Raw genomic sequence first — 20,230 nt, 5'->3', positions numbered from 1 at the left:
GTAGAGAGGATGACAGAGCACAATTGGTGTACATCCAGTTTATGCCCTCTAAGCTTTACCTTGTGACTGTTCAAGGGTAAGCATTTAGAGGAGAAAATGTGACTCTGATGGGGTATRAAAGATGTGCTCTGCTTCTTTTTTAAAATAAAAGCAGATCTATGGCAATAGAAGCAGTAAAGGACACCATTTTCCCACACCAGTTCTCTCATGTTTTTAGCCAGAGCTGCTCCATCCACTTGCTTTTAATTAATTTAGATTAAAATTACAGCCTGTGGGAATGATGGAGCTAGCATGATCATTTGAAAGACGCCCGTCTAATTTTTTTTCCCTGACGATTTCATTATGAGTAATGATATTTTGTACCCCTACTTTTCAGCAGAACCAAAASGCTCTAAAGCGGGAAGAAAAAGTGATCCCTGCCTGGGGAAACCCCCGTCTGACTGATCCTGTGCCTCGTCTCCTCAGCTCCTGGCAATGAGCAAGGGGGTGTTGGACGGGTGCCCGCGGCGCTGGTGCCGCGCTCCTGCCTCGGTAAGCGGAGGCTCGGGCAGCGGGGCGGGCAGGATCCAGCGGCTGCGGGCAGCCAGCGCCTTCCTTCGCCTCTTCCCTAAAGCGATCCCTCCCTCTCTCCCGCCGCCGTAGTGCCCACCCGGGCGGTGGGAAGGAGCGGGAGATGCTCCGGGGCCGAACTGAGGATCCCATCTGAGTTCGGCGGTCCGGGGGTGGTTTTGGAGGAAGCCAGAGACTTGGATGCCTCCGCTCGTGTTGTGCGCGGAGAAACGTTTCTCCGTTTCACAAATCGCCGCCTGCGTGCCCAGAACCGCGGGGGGCACCAGCATCTCCGCTGCGATCCCTAGTGGGCCTGCTGAGGGAGGCCGGGATTGCCGCGGGAGGAGGGGCGGGATGGCCGCGGGAGGAGGGGCGGGATGGCCGCGGGAGGAGGGGCGGGATGGCCGCGGGAGGAGGGGCGGGATGGCCGCGGGAGGAGGGGCGGGATGGCCGCGGGAGGAGGGGCGGGATGGCCGCGGGAGGAGGGGCGGGATGGCCGCGGGAGGAGGGGCGGGATGGCCGCGGGAGGAGGGGCGGGATGGCCGCGGGAGGAGGGGCGGGATGGCCGCGGGAGGAGGGGCGGGATGGCCGCGGCATCCCCGGTCCCGCTCGGGCACGGCGGCGCTGGGCTTGGCGCAGAGCTCGGCGCTCCCGTCCCCGCCGCGTCGCCGCCCCGCGCCGCGCTCATTGGCTGAGCGCCCTGCCCATCGCCCTGGCCAGCCAATCAGGCTGCGTCTCTCTCGCGGGCGCGGAGGCGCCGCGGCCTCAATAAGACGCGCGGTCCGCCCCTCACCCGGCCCGGCGGCGGCTCCGGCGCTCCCCGGGAGGCAGCGCGGCTTCAGCCCGGTAATTCCCGGGAGCCATGGACGGGCGCGAGTAGCGGCCGTGGGGGAGGGGGTGAAGCGGGCCTGGGCTCGGGGGAGCTCCCTCGGAAGGGCTGTCCTGGCTCTCCGGCTAGGGATGGTGGTGTTGTCCCCCGGGCAAGCGGCGGCTTCCCGAGGGGGCGGTGGCTCTGAGGCACCGCGTGCGTGCCCGTGGCTGTGTTTGCGTGCCCGTGGCTGTGTTTGCGTGCCCGTGGCTGTGTTTGCGTGCCCGTGGCTGTGTTTGCGTGCCCGTGGCTGTGTTTGCGTGCCCGTAGCTGTGTTTGTTTGTGTGCGGGTCGGTTTGTGTGCGGGTCGCCGCCCCGCGCTGGCAGCCGCGGGTGTTTGCGCGTGTCCGGGCGGTGCTGTCCTACTTCTGGCTGGGACACGCAGGTGCTCCGCACAGGACGCCTTATAAAAGGGATAAGCAGGGGAGCCTGTCCCGGTTGGAGCAGGAGCCCTGGAAGTGGCCGCCCCTAGCATTAGACCTTAGATCTGTGCGTGGCCAAGAGCTGTGCCGGTGTAAGGTGTTGTCCTGAGCACCGTGCGCTGCTCTCCTGTGCTGAGCTGGGGCTCTGGGTTTCTTTTCTATCGTGTGATCAAGTGAACCAGAATGATTTGGGTTAGAAGGGATCTTAAAGCCCATCTAGTTGCGCCCCCCCTGCCGTGGGAAGGGACACCTTCTAGTAGACCACGTTTCTCCGGACTCCAACCAGCCTGGCCTTGAATGTCTCTAGCAATGGGACATCCACAGCTTCTTTGGACAACCTGTTCCAGCGCTTCTGCACTTGATCCAGGTCTGCTCTTTGTATCCTCCATGGTGTCCCAGAGCTTTTGGTAGATTTCTGTACGCTAGACCTATGGTAATTGMAGCCTAAACAAATCTTCGGGAGCAAATGATATCCCGGGGCATGTGGGAGACCAGAAACTTTMCCTTGTTGAAAATGCAGGAGCTGTGCATTGGCATCTCTTTTTGGGAGAAGGAATTTGGGAGCTTTCCCAGTCCCTGCAAGGGGTGTGTGCTCTATTTTTTTAAAGCTCTGAGAGCGAATGATGGTTGGCACAGACATTTGCACTTGTGGGCTCTTTCTGTGAAGCACCCGYTGTTTATTCTTTCCCTGCAGGTAACCAGCCAAGAGCGTGTGGTGGTCTCTGTATAAAGCAACTCTTGAGTCTGTACTGGGATTTGTGTAGGTTGCTCCTTTGCCATAGGAAAGGTGAGTAGGATTATTGCCATGTGTCTAAGTCTTTCTAGTTTAAATGCTTCCCGAAGTGGACTGGTACTTAAACAGTCCTATGACTGCTAGTTTTTCTAAATTTGTTTGAGAATTGTGCTTCTGCCTAATGTTTTATATAAGTGAACTGAATTTTATGGCAGATGATATTTAGTCTTTGTCTAAATGATTTTTTTATACTAACTAAATTTTTTATTATTTTTGGCTAAAAATACCAACTTAACTTTTGCAAAGATGTGTATCTCCCCTATTGTTGGTTCTTAATCTGATTTTGTAAATTATGTAATCCATTCCAGCGGAATCAATCTCAAAAATGAGGTATTTTTAGAGCTAGATCTTTCTGTGGAGCTATTTTATGTGTAGTAGTTCATGCTATGAGCACACTGTAATTTTTTAATTGTATCTGTGATATGTTGAGTAAGGACCAGTTGCTTTATTTGGAAATGCTATCAAATACTTGTTTTTGTTATAAACCTAGGATCTTAAAGAGTGTAGTTTAGTGTCATAGGTGATGTGACATGACAKCTGAGTCCCAGCAATAGCTGATTTTTTTGTGTAATGTGCAGCTGATTATTGGGAGTGGAAAAAGTGTAGCATGCAGGGGATTTTGTCTGAGATAYTGCCATACACAAATTTCAGCCTGCTTTTGTATGAAATAGGACTATCCTTTGTATTTATCAACTGTCAGTTGTGTGTCAAACAGTACCTCCTGATATTCTGTGAAAATCTTAGTCCTCAAAGGCTTTTTAATCCTGAGCTGTGTCATTCGGCACAAGTTAGAGCTGGGGAGGTTTTGCATAGTGCCCTTGTGTACTGTAGACTCTGTYTTAACGTGAGATTAGAGCAGAACTAAGCTGTGGTTACAAGCAAGATCAGATTACTGAGTCTGTTAATGAATTCAACTTTTCTAGATGCTTTTTTTGTAAGTCTGGAGAAATGAATGCTGATATTGTGCTGGGTGTTTCCCAGAACCCAGAACACATGGGCCTGTCCMATCCTGCTGACCTAATTCAGGGTCACAGTGGGCCTGAATTTGAGACMCGTGGGTTGTGACTGAAGCAGCTCCAGCTGATTTGAGATGATGGGAGCTCCCTTAAGAGTGTGTCTTATGGAAATCCAGTCCAAGGTTGGGTGTGCAGAAATCAGCCCTCAATCTCTTGCTGTGCATGGATTTGAGAGTACTTCATGTTCATCTGATGTACAGCAGCCTCTCCCCACTGCAGAGAGTTGTATTTTCACATTTTTTCTCCTGCTCTGTCCATTGCTGTCTAGCCTATGTCTCATGTCAGAGGGATCAGGTGGGGCTTTCAGATTTGCAGTCCTGTGTTAGATGGACCTCTCAGGCATCCCCTTGTCTGCTAGCAGATCTTTTACCACCTTGGTAGACCCTTTGGTTTGTGGTCAAAATGTGTCTCCCATTGAAGAAAACCCATAGGTCATGTTGGTCAGTCAAGAGAAAAAGGAGAAAGGTTCTGTTTGGCCTTATGAATGTGTAGCTGTCTGACTTAATGAGGACAGCAAATAGGCCTTTTATCCCCACTCCAAAAGTAAAAACATTAATCCTAGTGCCTGAACATCTGGCATTGTAATTCATAGACAAAAGAGGAAAAATGTACTTGAAAGTGAGGAAGAAAAGGGAATCATCTGTGAAATCATCTGGGATCATTGATAAAAGGACTCATGAGTTGTTGATTGCATCCCAGAGTATCTGTGTTGTCACACTTGAGTGTGGAGGAATGATGGAGGAGGTGGCCTGGGGAAAAAATCAAGCATAGACTGGCATAATTAGCAGGACAGGATGGGGTTATGAGGAAACAAATTATGCAGAGCCRTGACTATGTTGACATCTCCTTTGAGAAAAGCTGATAAGGTTCTGTGTGTTGCCAGTTCCATTTCTGTGGTCCCACTGTCAGGTTCCTCTGGCTGAGGGTCACAGCTGCTGTCTGTGCCTGAATTCCCTCGGAGCTGTGAGGATCTGAACAGCCCTTGTGGGYTTGAGCTACATGTGGCACCTCTGAGTTCCCCAGTGAGCGGGAGATCTGCTTCTCTGGGAGCTGTGTGAGTGAGGCTCTGTTTAAGCACTTGAGGGAAACCTGTAGGCTGGAACAGCTTGTACAAATCTGCTCCTAATCAATTGTTTAAGTGGGCTAGTTGCAACAAGCTGAGTGAAGGATGGTGCTTTCGTTCCCACATGAGGTCTCTGGGTTTGGAATTCCTCCCACTCTCAATTGTAAAATCATATTCAGCAGACACTTGTTTCTTTGGCTGTTTTGATTCTGATAGTTGTTTATTTTTTACTGCTATATTGCTACTTGTAATGTATTATGTGTGGAATGTTTGATATGTCTATCTCATGTCTTTGTCCAGATGTATCATTATTAGATGCCAGACCAGCTGCCATCTGTGCTAAGCTGCAACCAAAATGGCAAAGTATAGGCTCATTCTCCTAAGACATGGGGAAGGAGCCTGGACCAAGGAGAACCGCTTCTGCAGCTGGGTGGACCAGAAGCTGAGCAGTGATGGGATAAAGGAAGCTCAGAACTGTGGCAAACACCTCAAAGCRCTGGGCTTTGAGTTTGACCTGGTCTTCACCTCTGTGCTGAGCCGCTCCATCCAGACTGCATGGCTTATCCTGGAAGAGATGGGCCAGGAGTGGGTCCCCATTCAGAGCTCCTGGCGACTGAATGAGCGTCATTATGGAGCACTGATTGGGCTCAACAGAGCAGAGATGGCTCTGAATCATGGGGAGGAGCAAGTGAAAATCTGGAGGAGAAGCTATGATGTTACCCCACCTCCCATATCTGAATCTCACCCCTACTATGAAGAGATATACAATGATCGCCGCTATAAATGCAGTGATGTCCCTCAGGAGAATCTCCCAAAGGCTGAAAGTCTCAAAGATGTGCTCGATAGACTCCTTCCTTATTGGAATGAAAAGATAGTGCCAGAACTGAAAAGTGGCAAAATGATTCTTATCTCTGCTCATGGGAACAGCAGCAGGGCATTGCTGAAGCACGTGGAAGGTAAGGATCTAGGTTTTAGCCTTCTCCTYTCCTCCTTACTCAATGGCTTGGAGCTTTATATCTTGTTCTGTAGTGTATATTACTTATGTGGCCAAGGYAATAATGTCTGCAGTCTCCATGGAGAAAGTAAAAAGTTGGTCAGGAATCMAACTGGGGGAAGTAGAAGGGGGAGAGAGGTTAATGTAATTGAGGGCCTGATACTTTCATCTTATTTCTTATTGTTCATTTMGAGCTACTGTGTTCAAACTAACTTTGTGGTTGGTCTAAACAGACAAAARCTCTGCAGGCTCAAATTATTTTTGGATTTTTCCAGCTGCTTTTCAGGTTTGAAATAATAATCTCTTCATTAAACAAGCATTGCTGTAACACAGCAGAATAAAAGCGCCTGACTTGAGTTCTGGCATGTTTGTGACTTACTGTGGTGGGTCATCCTGATAATTTTTTATTTAAAAGTTATTTAGAACAATTYTAGTTTAAAACCATTATCCCTTGTTCTATTGTCTCCATCTTTCTTAGAGGCCCTCTGGAACCTTCTCTTCTCCAAGTTAAACAGCCCCAACTCAGCCTTTCTTCACGGGAGATGTGCTCCACCCCTCTTAACTTTTGTGGCCCTCTTCTGGTCCTGCTCCAASAGGTCTTTCCTGGGCTGAGAGTCCTAGAGCTGGTCTTGAAAAGGACTTATTTGGGACTTAATGATAAAAAACCTCCTTTTCATTGTTCGACCTTCCCTGCCTTCTTTCATCTCCTGGCTTCTAAGCCATYCTAAACTGGAAGTTGAACTATATTAATTTCTTTGTGGGTAGAGCAGAATTTAGTGATTAKATATGTGTGAATGCAGTCTACTACAGTTGTAGTTACAAATATGCATAGTTTGGATTTTATCCACTCAGGTTTTTTTTTAAGTTATGAAATCCTCTGTTCTGTGGCTCTGCCTGCTGAGTACTTTTTGCATTTGGTCATGCTGGAMCTGTCAGGACACAGGAGTCAGAAGCCTGGGAAGTAAGCACGTACAAGTGACTTCTGCAGCTAGAGAGGCTGTGAATGCAGAGATGCAGATCACTGCTTGGAGGAGCGAGGAAGGGCTGGTTCAGTCAGTTCCATGATGTGGTCAGAATGGTTGTCAAATGATAAAGGAAAAGGGGAAGAGGGACCTGCAACGGTGGTGACTCCCCTGCCTCCCAAGAACTAAACCAGTTCAGTGAAACCACACTGGCCAAGCCCTTTGGGGGTGAAATGCTGACAGCTGAATGTAGCTTCAGCAGCTATCCTGGGATACCTTCTGTGCAGGCCTGCACAGGGGCTGGCAGCATCAGGGGCAGAGAAGGGTTACTTTGGAGTTGGTGTGGCTGGATTTCTTGCTCCACTGAGATCAGAGAGCAACAGTGCTGCAGAACTTTTTTTTTGGGATGATTGTTAACTTGTGTAGCTCTTCCAGGACTGCCCATRCTCAGCCAAAGTATAATAAAGCTATCCTTTGTCTTACAATATACTTTGTCCCTCCCAACCTATGCTTACATAGGGAGATGTGAGGAATCCTTGGCAGAGGATCTAGTTCTGTTGGCCAGGGACCATCCATAAGCTGCTCCAGCTCCCACACAGGAGCAATTGGCAGGTACCTGCTAGCTCTCCTGCCCTTGATGTAGTTGAGATTGGATTTCTGAAGAACTGGGCTGAAGGTTAGCATGGATAGAGCTTTAAGATCCCTGGTATTGCAATCTGCCTTTGTTTTTTTTTTTTTTGGTTTTTTTTTTTTTTTTTTTTTTTTTTTTTTTTTTTTTTTTTTTTGTTTTTTTTGTCAGCCTAAATGTAGCTGGATCTAAGAGGTTCCTTGTCTGCATTGCTGACACTCTCTCTTCTGAAAGGCTGTGAGTTGCTCTGGARCCCTGCTGGAGCTGGACCTGATTCAACAGTGCTTCAAGTTCATCGGTCTACTGTATTTATAGCACCCACTGTGAGATGGACTGTGCTTTTGTGGATTGTTTTTTTACAAGCTTAGTGTATCCTGTACTTGAGTGGAGTTTTTTAAGCCCCTCTAATTTAGCCAGAGATTTTTTTTTTTTTGTATTTTGAAAACTGGGATCCAAATGCCTCAAGCAGCAATGTTACAGGGCTGCTTGGAAATCATAGTCATAGTGGTTAACTTGATCTTGGAAGATGTTGCTCAGGAATTYTAAATGGTGGAAAATGTTTGACTGATCAAAGCTAATTGTTTGAGTGTCAATTTGCTTCGAGTATCCCTTCAAGTTACTTTTTAAAGGAGGTATTTCTTTGAAACAGGCCTGCAGTTCTCTAAATATATGTTTTCCTGGTTCTGAGTAATTGGTAAAGAGCAGGAAATGTAGTTCTGCTTTCTACTTGCATGCAGTCATTGGAGACACAGCATCATGCTCAAAAGGCTTTGGCTGTGGCTTTGGATTTTGTTCTTTTCTCAGTGCATGCAGTTGACCTCATTAAGGTATATGAAATGTCTGTCATGCTAAATAAGCATCCTGGATGCACAGGATCTATTTGCAGGTGATTTTTTTTCAGTTCTTTGAGGGAAGATAGTTTTCTCTTTATCTAGTAACCAGTGCTTTATATTGRAACCCTCTTGCCATTGTTCCGTTATGAAGACGTTAGTGTAATACGTGTGACTACCCTGTCCTGTTTCTCTTGAAGTACTAATTAAAGACCAAGTCCAATGGACTGATTTCCCAGATGAATGGCAGAAGGATTGATGGGCTGTCACAATTTTTCTTTCTTCTTCGCCATTTAACCTTGGGGACTGGTGTCAAGTACCTCAAAACAGGGGCTTGTGGAAGGCCTGATTCCAGAATTTCCAACTTGTGGCAAGGTTGTCACCTCTTGAATATGGTGTGGTGTTCACTGAGCCTTCTCATGTTCAGGGCTAAAACTGGAGGGTAGGAGTTGCCTGGTCTCTTGAAGATACAGATGTTGTACTCACTGGGGTTGTTGGGCTGTCACAGGACTGGGACAGATGTCTGGGACTGGGCTTGCAGCAGTGTGGTGACTRTGAAAGCCTCATGCTGGTTTTGCCAGCTGGTGAGCAGGGAGGGCAGTGCCYTCAGGATTTTGCTCTCTTGCATCACTCTGAGTGTGTTAGTTGTTGTGTGGTTATAGTATTCCAATAGTTTACGTGCTGGAGCTGCACATTGTGACACCTGGTGCAGATTGTGTGCTGAGGGCTTCTTAGTGAGATTATTTCATTGATCTTGCTGCTTAACCTTCTTAAGGAAATACTATTTGTGAGTGTGGTGTCTGAGTGCAGTTGTGGGAAACAGCTTGAGATCTAACAACTCAGTTCTCTGTCATTTTTTTCTCAGTTGTTGCTCAGTGCTTCTGCTGTTTATTTCTTGTGAGCTCGTTGGGCCTTATTGAAAGTTACCTTGGCTTGTGTTTTGGCCACTGCTGAGCAGTGCATCCACAGGATCAGGAATGGCCTCCCAGTAGCCAGGGGCTGGGCAGGGATGTAGCCAGGAGAGCTGACCCAAACTGACCAAAGGGATATTCCTTACTCCATATGATGTCTGTTCAGCAGTAAAAGCTAAGAGAAAKAGGAAGGGCATTTGTAATGACATTGGAGCAATTGCTCTGCATACTGAAGCCGTAATTAGTGGGAAGTGGCTGGATATTGCCTGCTGATGGGAAGTAGAGAATAAATCCTTTTCCTTTGCTTCTGTGCATGGCCTCTGCTTGTGCTTTAGTCAACTGCCTTTATCTTGACCCACAGGTTAATTTTTCATCTTTTTCCTCCACCCACTRTGCTGAGGGTGGGAGTGATAGAGCAGCTTGGTGGGCTCCTGGTGTCCAGCCAAGGTCAAGCCACCACAGTTCTCTGTTGGTGACCCACTGTAACACCCTAYTAAGGAAGTCTGGCTGTGCAAACTTAATACAGGCATAGAAAATCTTCGCAGACATGAGTGAAACTAATGTAGGTCATATGCTACAACCATGGTTGTAGCCCACCCATCTTTCTCTCCTTAGAATTTGCAGAGTGAGATAATATTCTATCAAGATCAAAAGCCAGATTCTAACACTGTGCTTATTTCCCTCCTCTACCCTGTTGAAGTTAGATCCTCTGTCAGCTTGCAGGGAGGGTAGAAAGTAGCTCTGTATATTTAACTTACTAGGCTATAGCTTTAGTATTTTCACTAAACATGTGGAAAGGATGCTKTGACCTGATTTGGAACTCAATTACAAAGCACCAGTACTAAACAAGCCCATTGTGGCTGAATTTGTGCATATAATCATGTATGTTTTATTGGATGAATCATCTGGCCTCAAGTGCAGTTGACACGCAGGGGAGGAGGGCTGTAGTTGTTCTCAATAGCTCTTGGGATTTTGGGTTCCTCTGACCATAAGAATAGATAGGAGGAACTTGGTAAGAACAGGTGAGAGGGAAGAGGAAGCTGAACTAGCAGAAGTGCTGTAGTCCTCAAAATCAGCGGAGTTTGTGGGACTTTGCAAGKTAAAAATATTTCAAAACACTCTGTGGGCTACCACATAAAGGTGAATTCTTAAGCTTGCCTGGAGATATTTCCAGTTTGTGCATTTGATTACCCACTTCAGTTAAACAGAGGATAAGTGAGCTGGGGAGGAATTTGGAATGTGATTTTGAAGGGTCTTTTTCATAATAAGTGCTGTCCCAAGTTATTTTAGTGCTCATGTACCTAACTGCTTCCTGCTATACAGCTAAGGGACAGCTTTCTCAGGAGAGCGYGTGGGAGATATCCACTTGAGGAATGTAGCTGCCTAGTCACCATTTTATYCAGGGTCGTGAGGAAGTCATCCTGAGTACTTCAGCAATATCTCTGGGTTCCCATGGCTGTAAGTAGGGAGGWCCTGTGCTGAGATCCAGTCTTTGTTACTGAACTGGAGGGAAGAGTGTTGCTTCTTCAGAGGTCTTATTTACCGTTGCACCTTGTAGTCAGCAGTTGAGACCTTGCCCTGATTTCACCCTTCTTTGCTGTGAGAGAGGCTGGGTTGTGACACAGGTCAGCTCGGATGAGGTGCTGGAAAAGGTCAGCTGGTTATAGTTACAGCACATGGAGTAACTGGATAGCAGTTAGCTCACACTCCAGCCATTGCAACTGCAAGGTGTGATCCCTTTGCTGTCCTCCTGGCCTGCTGGCTGGGGAGTGTTCTGGTGAGCTCCCCCTGCTACCAAAAAGCTTGTGTGATCAGCCTGCTCAGTTTCTTGCTTCCTGAAGAACAGAAATACTATACACAGCAACAGGATATTTTAGGATTTCCATCTGACTTCAGCATTTCCAGACTTGTGTTTGTGGAGCAACACTTCTGTATGAGGAAAGTCTGTATGAGGAGAAAGACCATCATGTTTGCTACTGTGTGTTTATCCTAGACTGCACTGTTTTGCTTTGTAAATCAATAYAAGTTGACATTGTGGTCACTTTGTGTCCTGTAAAAACAGTAAAATGCATTCCTGAATCCATGTAGCTACAGCTAGTTTTGTTTAATCCATCTCCAGAGGAATCCTTTAAATATCATGTCTYCTGACCACATTATGTGGTTTGCCTAAACTCTCCTGCATGACTTCATCTGCTCTGTGTATCTATGAATGGTTTAGTCTGGGAGAATGAATTTAAGAGGTGGGCAGAACACTTCCTAGGCACAGGGGATTTCTGTAATTTCTGTAAGTCTCTAGGGATTTACATGGTGATGTGGATGTTGTTAAACTCTAATGTTTAAGAATCTTTGAAATAAAGAGCTCGGGCAGCTTGGCTGCTTGTTTTGCAAAGTCCCTAAGAAGATGGCATATGCCTGGGTAAATGAATGCAGTATTTCTCCTATTCATTTGTGTGTTGTCTTTAAATTTGAGGGTTTTTTTGCCTTGTAGGTCTGATTCTGTGGCCTACATCAGATTAATTATTTATCTCTTGTATTAAGCAAGAATTGCTTACACTRTGGGAGTGTGACTTATTTCAGTGGACTGATGCTCCATGTGTAACAAGGTGTAAGCTTCTTCTAGTGCTCCATGCCCTTCTGAAACTTAAGGCTCACCCATAATCAAAGCAAGAATAGGTCACTGCAAAAGATGGCTGCTGGTGTAGTCTCTGGGCAGGGGCATATGATCCTCATCTCATGGATAGTTCTGTTTTTTCAGACCTGTTGTCATCCCACTGTTGCTGAGTTGCTTGACTCATGTGTGTTTTCCTGTTAATATGTTGGCTCTGCTTTTCTACTTAATGTGAAAATCACTGCTAAATTTACACCCATGTGTTCTGAGACCATCTGTTTTGTCAGCTGCTCAGGAGGATGTTTGCTTGGTGCACCTTGGTCCAGTTTATATGGTGTCAYCACTTTAGAAGCTTGGTTGTGTGCGTTTTCCAAGTGTGAATTACTCAAAGCTGCCTTGCCTCAGAATGGTGGGCTGCTGCTGTGACCACAGTACTTCTAAAAAGGGGAGGAAAAAAGAAATCTTGACATTCCCAGTGACACTAGCTTTCTTTTGCCTGAKTTTTTGAGGGCTAATGCCTTTGCAGTCACTTTTTAAGGCTTTTAATGCAACTATTTAGACCTGGTGTGGAAGCTTTACTAGGCTGTTTGGTCTTGAAATTCACTTGGAGGCTTTGGATGTGTTTTTGATGTAAAAATARCCAGCAATTTCATTGATATGAGAGCCACAGAATATTTTAATTACACACGTGTGTAAAATAAACTTTGTTTTCAGGTACACATTCCTTTAGTGAAATGAGAAAAAAAATGCATGAAGCTATACAAGTTGACTTTCTCCCTCCTTTTTCTTTCTCTTCCTGTCATTTGGAAGTGGAAATGAATATCCTGTGTGTAGTAATTCTGAGAACAGTGGACACTGCTGTAAACTTGATTATGAGAAATCAGATGTAGGCCAAGAGTTATTCTCACACTAGAAAAATTAAATTCTGATTTTTAAGTTCGTTTGTATGAGAAGAGTTGCATAATAAATTTAAGAGAAAAGTTGATCTTGTTATCCTGCCTTTTTAAAGAGTCTATATTGATTGCTTAGCAGAGGTTATTTCATGTTGGAGTAGCACATGTGGACTTTCATCATCTTTTGTGATGTGTGAGTTGGGAAATTATGGAGGGGAAACCTATTGTACTGCATGTCCTGTATTAAAGGAATGGTATAGTCTCCAGGGCAATTTCTTCCTGTTTATTTCACATATGCGGGCTGAAAAGGTGAAGAAACTGTCTTAACCTTGATGGGAATTCTCTCCTTTTGCTGTTCCTAAAGCACTTACCAAGCTGTGGCCTAGCTTGGAGTTGACCCTTGAGTAGCAGGTGGTSTTGATGGAGGCTGGAATGTGCCCTTGACTGTATTAAGACCAGATAATCTCAGAAATAAGGCAACAGACAATGAGGAAGCTGCAGGTGTAACTCTTTTATTTTTCKTTGGCAGGTATCTCGGATGAAGACATCATCAATGTCACCCTCCCCACTGGTGTGCCCATACTWCTTGAACTTGATGAGAATTTGCACCCTCTGGGCCCTCACCAGTTTCTGGGCGATCAAGAAGCTATCCAAGCTGCCATCAAAAAAGTGGAAGATCAAGGGAAAGTAAAATCTGCTGAGAAGTAAAATCCCACTGTGTAACACAGCTGTGTTCAGTGTGGTAGTAAGTGACKATGTGTGTATGACTGATAGGTTGCACTGTGTGAATGTCACAATTTCAAGCACTAAATAATTGGAAAGGACAATTGTTGAGTCTCAGGTTGGTAGTTTAAACCCTCTGCCTTTTCAAAAACTGGAATTTAGATTGCAGCATGAGGTCTTTGGAAAAAGAAATGAAGAGGTGATTCAGGTAAKGGAAACTTGCAGGGCAATCTGCCCCAGATCCACCATTGGGGATGGCCCAGTAGAGGAATAAAGGGATGTGTTATTGGTGTGTACCAGTAATCAGTCCTAATCTGTTAAGGAGAACAGCACCAGTTTACTGGACTAATTAAGTCCAGGTTGTTACAGGCACTAAAAATCTCACTGATTTGGAATCAGAACTCTGTCATGAGCCTCGATTCTTCTTTATAAGTGTGAGAGGATGTTTTTTTTTTTCTTTTTAGGAGAGCAGTGTGACAGTTTGGTGTGCCTCTGACAGTCTTTCTGACATGTGGAGCAACATTTTCTAGGTCTGATGTCAGCTCACATTAGAGTAGCACATACTCCACAAAAGACTTCTTGCTAGAAGGTAGTTTCTCATGCATGAATGGKGCTTGGGTTTCTCTTTGGTTTTGTTTTCGTAGCCCTTGCAGCAGGAATGAAATGACATGTTTGTCTTTTAAACACAAAGCTGGTAGGTTTCCCCTTTCTTTGTACAAGAAAAGATATTTCAGTGTTTTTGATTGGTTTGTTTTGTTATTTTTTTTCTCTAAAATGCTACTAGCAGCTCCTCTGCTACTTGATTTGATACTGACTTAGTTTCTGGGGTTTTAGTTTTCTGTGYGTAGAGTAACTCTGATTCTTAGTTGATAGTTTACAAGTGAGTGTTAGATTGCTGATCAGCAAACGTTCATCTGTGATAACCCTGAGAAGGGCCACTGGCACTCAAGTGAATAAATTCTTCCCCAAACGTTAAATAATGTGTAAAGCTTAGTATCAATTTAAATGTTACTGTGGACTTGTGAACAAGACTAGCAGAGCCACCTGTTGTCAGTGGGAACTGCGTGCAACCAAAYGTGTGGGCACACAGGCTGTGTCCATATCCCTTTGGCATTGTGGAATTGTCATGTACAACTTACTCAGGACATGACACGCAGCTGGAATACACTTAGAAATGAACCCAACTGAACTTGGAGATAGGCTCTCTCCTCCTCTTAGAGAATCCCTGAGCTCTTCTGTGAATGCAGAGGAGAATGGAAAGGTGGATGAGGGAATTTAGGGAGGATTAGTATTTATTCTTGCAGCTGAATGGATGAAATTCACTGAAATAATATTTTCATAGTCGTGGACAGGAAGAAGAGAACGACACTGTGATGTTTKCAGGAGGTGCTGTTTCTATAGTGCAGCTTGACATGTGAATAGTGACAGTGCCCTGTGAAGTTGGGCGTTGTTTGCTTGGATTGTGACTCCAAAGTGATGACAGGATTTTATGTGCACATCTGGCAGCAATAACGCCTTGCAAAACTATCAAATKGAACCAACTGGGGATTCCAATGCTCTTTAAGGTTATTTTAATACCTTGCAATTCTCAGTAGCCTTTTAATTAAAATCCTGATCTATGAACCATGTTTACTGGAGAACAGAAACCAACTTCCATCAARAGTGGCATAAGGATTCCTGATCTTCAGGCATAGCTACATCAGAGGGAGAAATCAGAATCCTCTTTTAGAGATCAGTGGTTGGGGAGCATTTTTCCCTATGTTTGAGTGTGCCTCCAAGTCCTATAGGTAACTGGTGTTTTTACAGTTAACATAATGGATGTRGTTTATTTGGTTTGTTTATGCATTTTTAACTTGTGGTTCAGTAGCAGTAATAGCTCTAGATCCTCATGAAAACCTTTGTAAATATGGTGGAGCTGACAGGTTCTTTATTACTCAATAAATTCACCTGAAATAGAATTTGATTTGGCTTCAGTCTTTTTTTACTTTCTACTCTGATACCCTTTGTTTCTTTTTGGGGCTGATAAGTAAATTAAACTGACCTTCAGGGTTCTAAAACTGTTTTTTATCACACATCATGCAGTCAATTGAGTTAATACAGTGTTAGGGTCAACACTTACTCATGTTCACATGCAAAGAAGTTGGGTTGTAGGGAATACATACCTCTTCAAAACCATGGGAATTTACTTGGGAATAATGAAATTTAGTTCCAGAACAGTGAGTCTGAACAAGTACTTACTGATTGCCATGCTTGCTTTTCCTTTTAATTAAGAAGCCTTACTTTTTGATGGTGTGTTTAAAACTGTTGCTTCTGGAGCCAAAGCCAACCCTTTCACTCTCCAAAGTACTTTGATGCCGAGCAGTTGTAACTCCAATGACAAGCACATGGAACTGCAAGCCTGCTGAGGTCTGTCTCTTACTGCTGACCTTCACACAGAGAGCCTTGGATGCTGGGATAATGGGAGGTAGTATAAAAGTGCTAAGAGAACTTGAACATTTGGATAGAAGTGGGGAAGACATAGTTGTGGGGCTTAAAATAAAAGCATACTGAAGAAACAGACTGTTTTTAAACTTGGTCTTCTGATTGTGTTGAGATTGAATGGGGAATGGAACAGATCTGTGTACTGTTATAATTTTGTAGTTAGTGTGGCACTGCTGCCACCCAATTAAAAAAATTTAAGGTGTACTTTTAAGGTATGTTCCCTCCCTTTCCCCCACTTACCTTTTGTACTTTGTTCTGCCTTAGTAACATCTTCAGATTGTTCCAGAATCACGTCMGCTGTTTCCTGGGTTGGGAAAAGACCTTCTAAAGACCAGCTTGGTTTCAGTCTGCCATACTTTTGTGTCAAGAAGTTTGCTTTGAACTTGCTCTGCAGAGCCYGAGGAGAAACTATATATCTTGTCAYGTTTCCAAAACTTCAACTTTGCTTTCCTCCTTTCCTTTTTAACATTTTAGTGTGTGGAAAGTGCTTATTCTGAAAGTTCAYAATGACACTTGCATTGTTTGACTTCTGTGCTGGCCTCAGCATCTCACAGGCAGGAAAGGAAGCTGACATGACCTCTCTGCTGCTCAAGAAAGCTCGGASCTGTGGTGGGAACTGAGTGATGATTCAAATGGAGGGTTCAGAAGGGTTTGGAATTTCCCTTTGGGAGGTGTTCTCAGCAGGTGTTGCTGCCTCTTCCTTGTGTTACGGTGGCCAGAGGTTCTGGGGGTGGGTGAATACAAGAGGGAACTTGAGCTTCCTACAGAAGATGCCTGTGATATGGCATTCTTCTCTCCCCCTGCCTTATTCCTTGTTAGTCAGCAACCAGCTCCTCTTGGGGCTATTCCAGCAGGATTTGGCAGCCAGGTTGTGTCCCCATGCTGCAGGGGAAGAGGCTCCCTGTTTGCTCTTCCTGTTATGTTGACAGAGCAGAGGAGGGCAGCAGATACCAGAGGATGGATGTTGCTGTGCTGTGCAGTCCCTCCCAGTGCAGTGAAGCACACTGAAGATGATTCTTGATGGCTCTTTTAAAAGGAGGGCCATTGACTCACAGCTCAGTTGGAAATGGCAATGTAAATGAGCCTTGAGTCCCTTCTRACTCAGATTATTCTGTCCTTGTTTCTGTGATATGCAATTACTCTTAACAGATTYCAGAAAGCAGTTATGGCTCTAACGRGACCCCTGGCACTACACTGCAAGCRTTAATGTCCCATTAATAGAGCCATGTTCTTCCTCAGGTCTCTCCCCCTCAGCACAGCATGTGAGTAGTTCCCTGCCTTCTGTCTGGCACTTGCATAAAAGTGTTATATTAATTTGGTAAAATAAACTCTCTCCCTCTCCTAGGAAAGCAGTGTAAATCCAGCAACAGCAAATTTGGTTGCTGTTGGCTTCAGAGGAGCCAGGCAGTATTTTGTTGCCATCTTCCAGGTTGATCATTTCTAGCCATTAGGAACAAATGGCACGACTGAACACACACATGGAGCACCCTGATGCTGCCAGAGCTGTTTGGTTGAGGTGCCTGTTTCTTTCAGTAAAACACTTTTTTTTCCTCTTTGTTCCTGGTGGTAATCTAGCAGAAGTGCTGGAAAATAGGAACGTGCTTGTGCTATTAATCCAATAACCTAAATGGAGGATGCTTTGCTGAGGAATTAATTACCTAGTGCATCCTGCTTTCCTGACAGACACTTGTCAGGCTCTCAGTAACTACTATGATTAAAGTTGAGTTAGATCTCTACATCAGGTGTGCGGTTCTTCAATGGTTCCTGAACTATAGGGTTTTTTTTTTTTTTTTCCAGGGTCTTTATGGAAGGCAGTGATAGTGGCTGTGTGAGGAGTGAGAAAGCAGGCACAAACATCCCTAAATATCCCTAAAGGYAAAAAGCAATTGCACAAATTGCAGCTGTAGATGGACTTGTAGAAAAGCAAGTGGACAACAGGTGGAGCAAGTGCATTGTGGTAAAGTGTGCACAGAAAAGAGGATAAGTTTCACACTCCTGTGAGCACATGGGGGACAGGCAGGTGTCATTGGCCTCTCCTGAGAGGCAGCATGTTTTATCTCAGCCAGCACTGCCCTGTGGTGTAACAAGTCTATGAGTATGAGTTTGTTCTGCTGTGGAATAAATGGCAATCATCATCTAGGGTGGCCTGTACAGATTAGTCCTGCTTTTGTCTTGTGTCAGCAGCTTTGCTAGACTCGTCAGTGCTGCATGAGTAAAAAGTGCTTAGTACATGCCAAATTAAAAAAGAACATAAATAGGAAGATTCTTTTCCTTGGATTTCAGGGAATCTAATTTCCGATGCTCTTGTACTATTTTTTCCCAAGGACTCTTGTATTCTTCTCTCTCCTCTATCAGAATTAGTGGAAATTTATAAGCATTTTGCATGCTTTCAAATTGAGCTTTGAGAGACTCCCCTTACACCTATCTTGAAATATGTGGACTGATGTGAGTTGTCCAAGTAGAGTGGATCTGTAGGTATAGATAGAAAAAGACCCCTGCATAGCAAATGCTCAGTCTCATTCTGCAACCTTCCCTAACACATTAGTGTGAAAGGTAGTAGTTACGGATACAAAACTCAGGAGCTTTGTTTTTGCATTTGATGTGTAGTTCAGCCCAGGCCCATATTGGATTTTTTTTTTAAAAAATATTTGCACATATGTATTACATTTGTGTGAAATACTGTGGGAACTGGCAATCAATTTTTATTGGACAGTAACAAAGCAGAATACACTATCCCAGGCCTCATTTTCTCAGATGAAAGCTTTAGAAGACCCTACTGAAGTGAAAAGTACTTTGTTTCAGTACTAGAAATCTTACATTCTGTGCTTTCCCTTCTGTGTGGTTGGCWTGAGAGTTTTCCACAGCCAGGAATACCTTCTCTTAACTAGTACTAGAACTTTATATCCTATTGTCCTCTAGTTCCTTATTTAGCTTCAAAATCTTGCATTTTGATACCTGAGAGCTCAAATTCCACAGGAGCTTGGATTTTGGTCCTATTTTCTTAGCTTGGAAAGCATGAATCAGATTTGGTCAGAATCCACCAGAAATACTGACATCTTTGTTCAAAACAATGAAAAAAAATGAACACTGGGAAGTGTGAAATGGTTTCCATAGAAAGCTGCTGCCTACACAATAAGGAAACAAATGCCAGTTGGCTGAAAACTCACATGGTCCTTTGTGTTTGGAGAGAAGAGTTATCCTTGGCTCTGGATGGTCCCTTTTGGCTACTGTGTTTCTCACATCTCAAGTTTGTGGGTTTGCCCTGTCCCCTGATGTAGTCCTGCCCTAAACTTCTTCATCCAACCACCAAGTACCTTCTCCAGGAGCTCCCACACAGCCTTCTTCCGTGACACCTTCCTCAGTGGTGTGTCCTGCCAGCTTCACAGGGCTTTTAAGAGGTGCTTAGATGGGGGGAGACAGGGTCAAGTGTGGAATAGGTCTGAGAGGGAGATACATCTGAAAAAGCCTGAGAACTGCTGTGCTGAGGTATGGATTTCCAGCTGGATCACATTTTATATTTTACAGTCCTGTCTGCATTCCTATGATGCACAGGGGAAAATGAGGATTTTTATATTTTAGCTGGAAAAAGCCACCCACGTGAGAGAAACATTAAGTGACCTGTTCTCCTCTTAATAGTTTTTATCTGCTTGTTCTGTTCTCTCTGTTCCTTCAGTGAAGCTTTCCTACCAGCAGCTGCTCATGCCCAGCMGTTTTTCCCAGCTGACAGTGGTGGAACTGCTCGCACAGCAGGATCTGTTGGAGGCAGGAGGAGGGCTCTGTGGCCTAAGGGGCTTTTGCAGTGTTTCTGCAGTGCGTRGGCTCAGCAGTGCTACATGACAAATGACTTCTACTGCTGGCCAAAGACCAGTCTGTGCCTCTGCCACTGCTGGCGAGATTTGTGGTTGTTCATCACCTCATGGATCAGGTCTTTTGTTTAAGAAGCATCATACTTACAGGCACTACTTGATGCTAATTCCTTTGGTGTCCAAGGGGTAGTGTGCCAGGAATGAAGAAGAATTGGTTGAATAAATGAATGGAAAAATCGATTACAGAATTATTAGGGTTGCTACATTAGATCTGTCTGTACTCCCAAAATTATAGTCTAATGGCTGTCAAAACACTGGACAATCTATTTTCCAGTGTTATGTAGCCTTGACTTGGTTTTCATGGAGATGAGAAAAAAGGCTCCACAAAACCTGGTTATTTGGTCTCGGTTCAGAAGGTGCTTAATAGGTTTTGCCTCCTGTGTGCCTGGTTTTGAGTGTTACGCACAGTCATTTCCACTGAACTCAGCATTTCTGTAAAAGCAGGTCACTTGAAGRGCTGTCTAACTGGATGCAGAGAGTGTGAGTGTGTGATCTTGTCCAGCTCTCAGAGACAGCGTGGAGAAAAGGATGAGGAAGAGCCTTTGTGATGCAGGTCCAGTTGCTAGACAAATGTTTAGCCCTCCTGTGTTCAGTGTTTCCACTGATGACTACGGAACTGCTGG

At 44.8% G+C, this 20,230-nt stretch overlaps 1 protein-coding gene across 3 annotated transcripts; it reads left to right on the top strand.

Annotated features, from left to right (window-relative positions):
- The first annotated feature begins 391 nt into the window (after window positions 1-391).
- BPGM (bisphosphoglycerate mutase) lies at window positions 392-15,238 on the top strand. Of its 3 annotated transcripts, none has more exons than XM_057390023.1 (4): window positions 392-531; window positions 2,534-2,626; window positions 5,012-5,667; window positions 13,067-15,238. In XM_057390023.1, exons 3-4 carry the CDS (start codon window positions 5,067-5,069, stop codon window positions 13,243-13,245), a joined length of 780 nt encoding a protein of 259 aa, XP_057246006.1. In that variant the 5' UTR covers window positions 392-531; window positions 2,534-2,626; window positions 5,012-5,066; the 3' UTR covers window positions 13,246-15,238. The 3 variants fall into 3 exon arrangements, with proteins under 3 accessions (XP_057246006.1, XP_057246005.1, XP_057246007.1); XM_057390022.1 differs by lacking the exon at window positions 392-531 and adding an exon at window positions 1,313-1,395; XM_057390024.1 differs by lacking the exons at window positions 392-531; window positions 2,534-2,626 and adding an exon at window positions 1,313-1,395.
- Window positions 15,239-20,230: the final 4,992 nt, after the last annotated feature.

This window comes from Malurus melanocephalus, unplaced genomic scaffold (assembly GCF_030028575.1).
Source record: "Malurus melanocephalus ecotype Western Australia unplaced genomic scaffold, MMel_1.1 scaffold_22, whole genome shotgun sequence".
NCBI classification, from domain to species: Eukaryota; Metazoa; Chordata; class Aves; order Passeriformes; family Maluridae; genus Malurus; species Malurus melanocephalus.
Note: the sequence above shows the minus strand (reverse complement) of the source record. Positions and strands in the feature narration are given on the sequence as shown.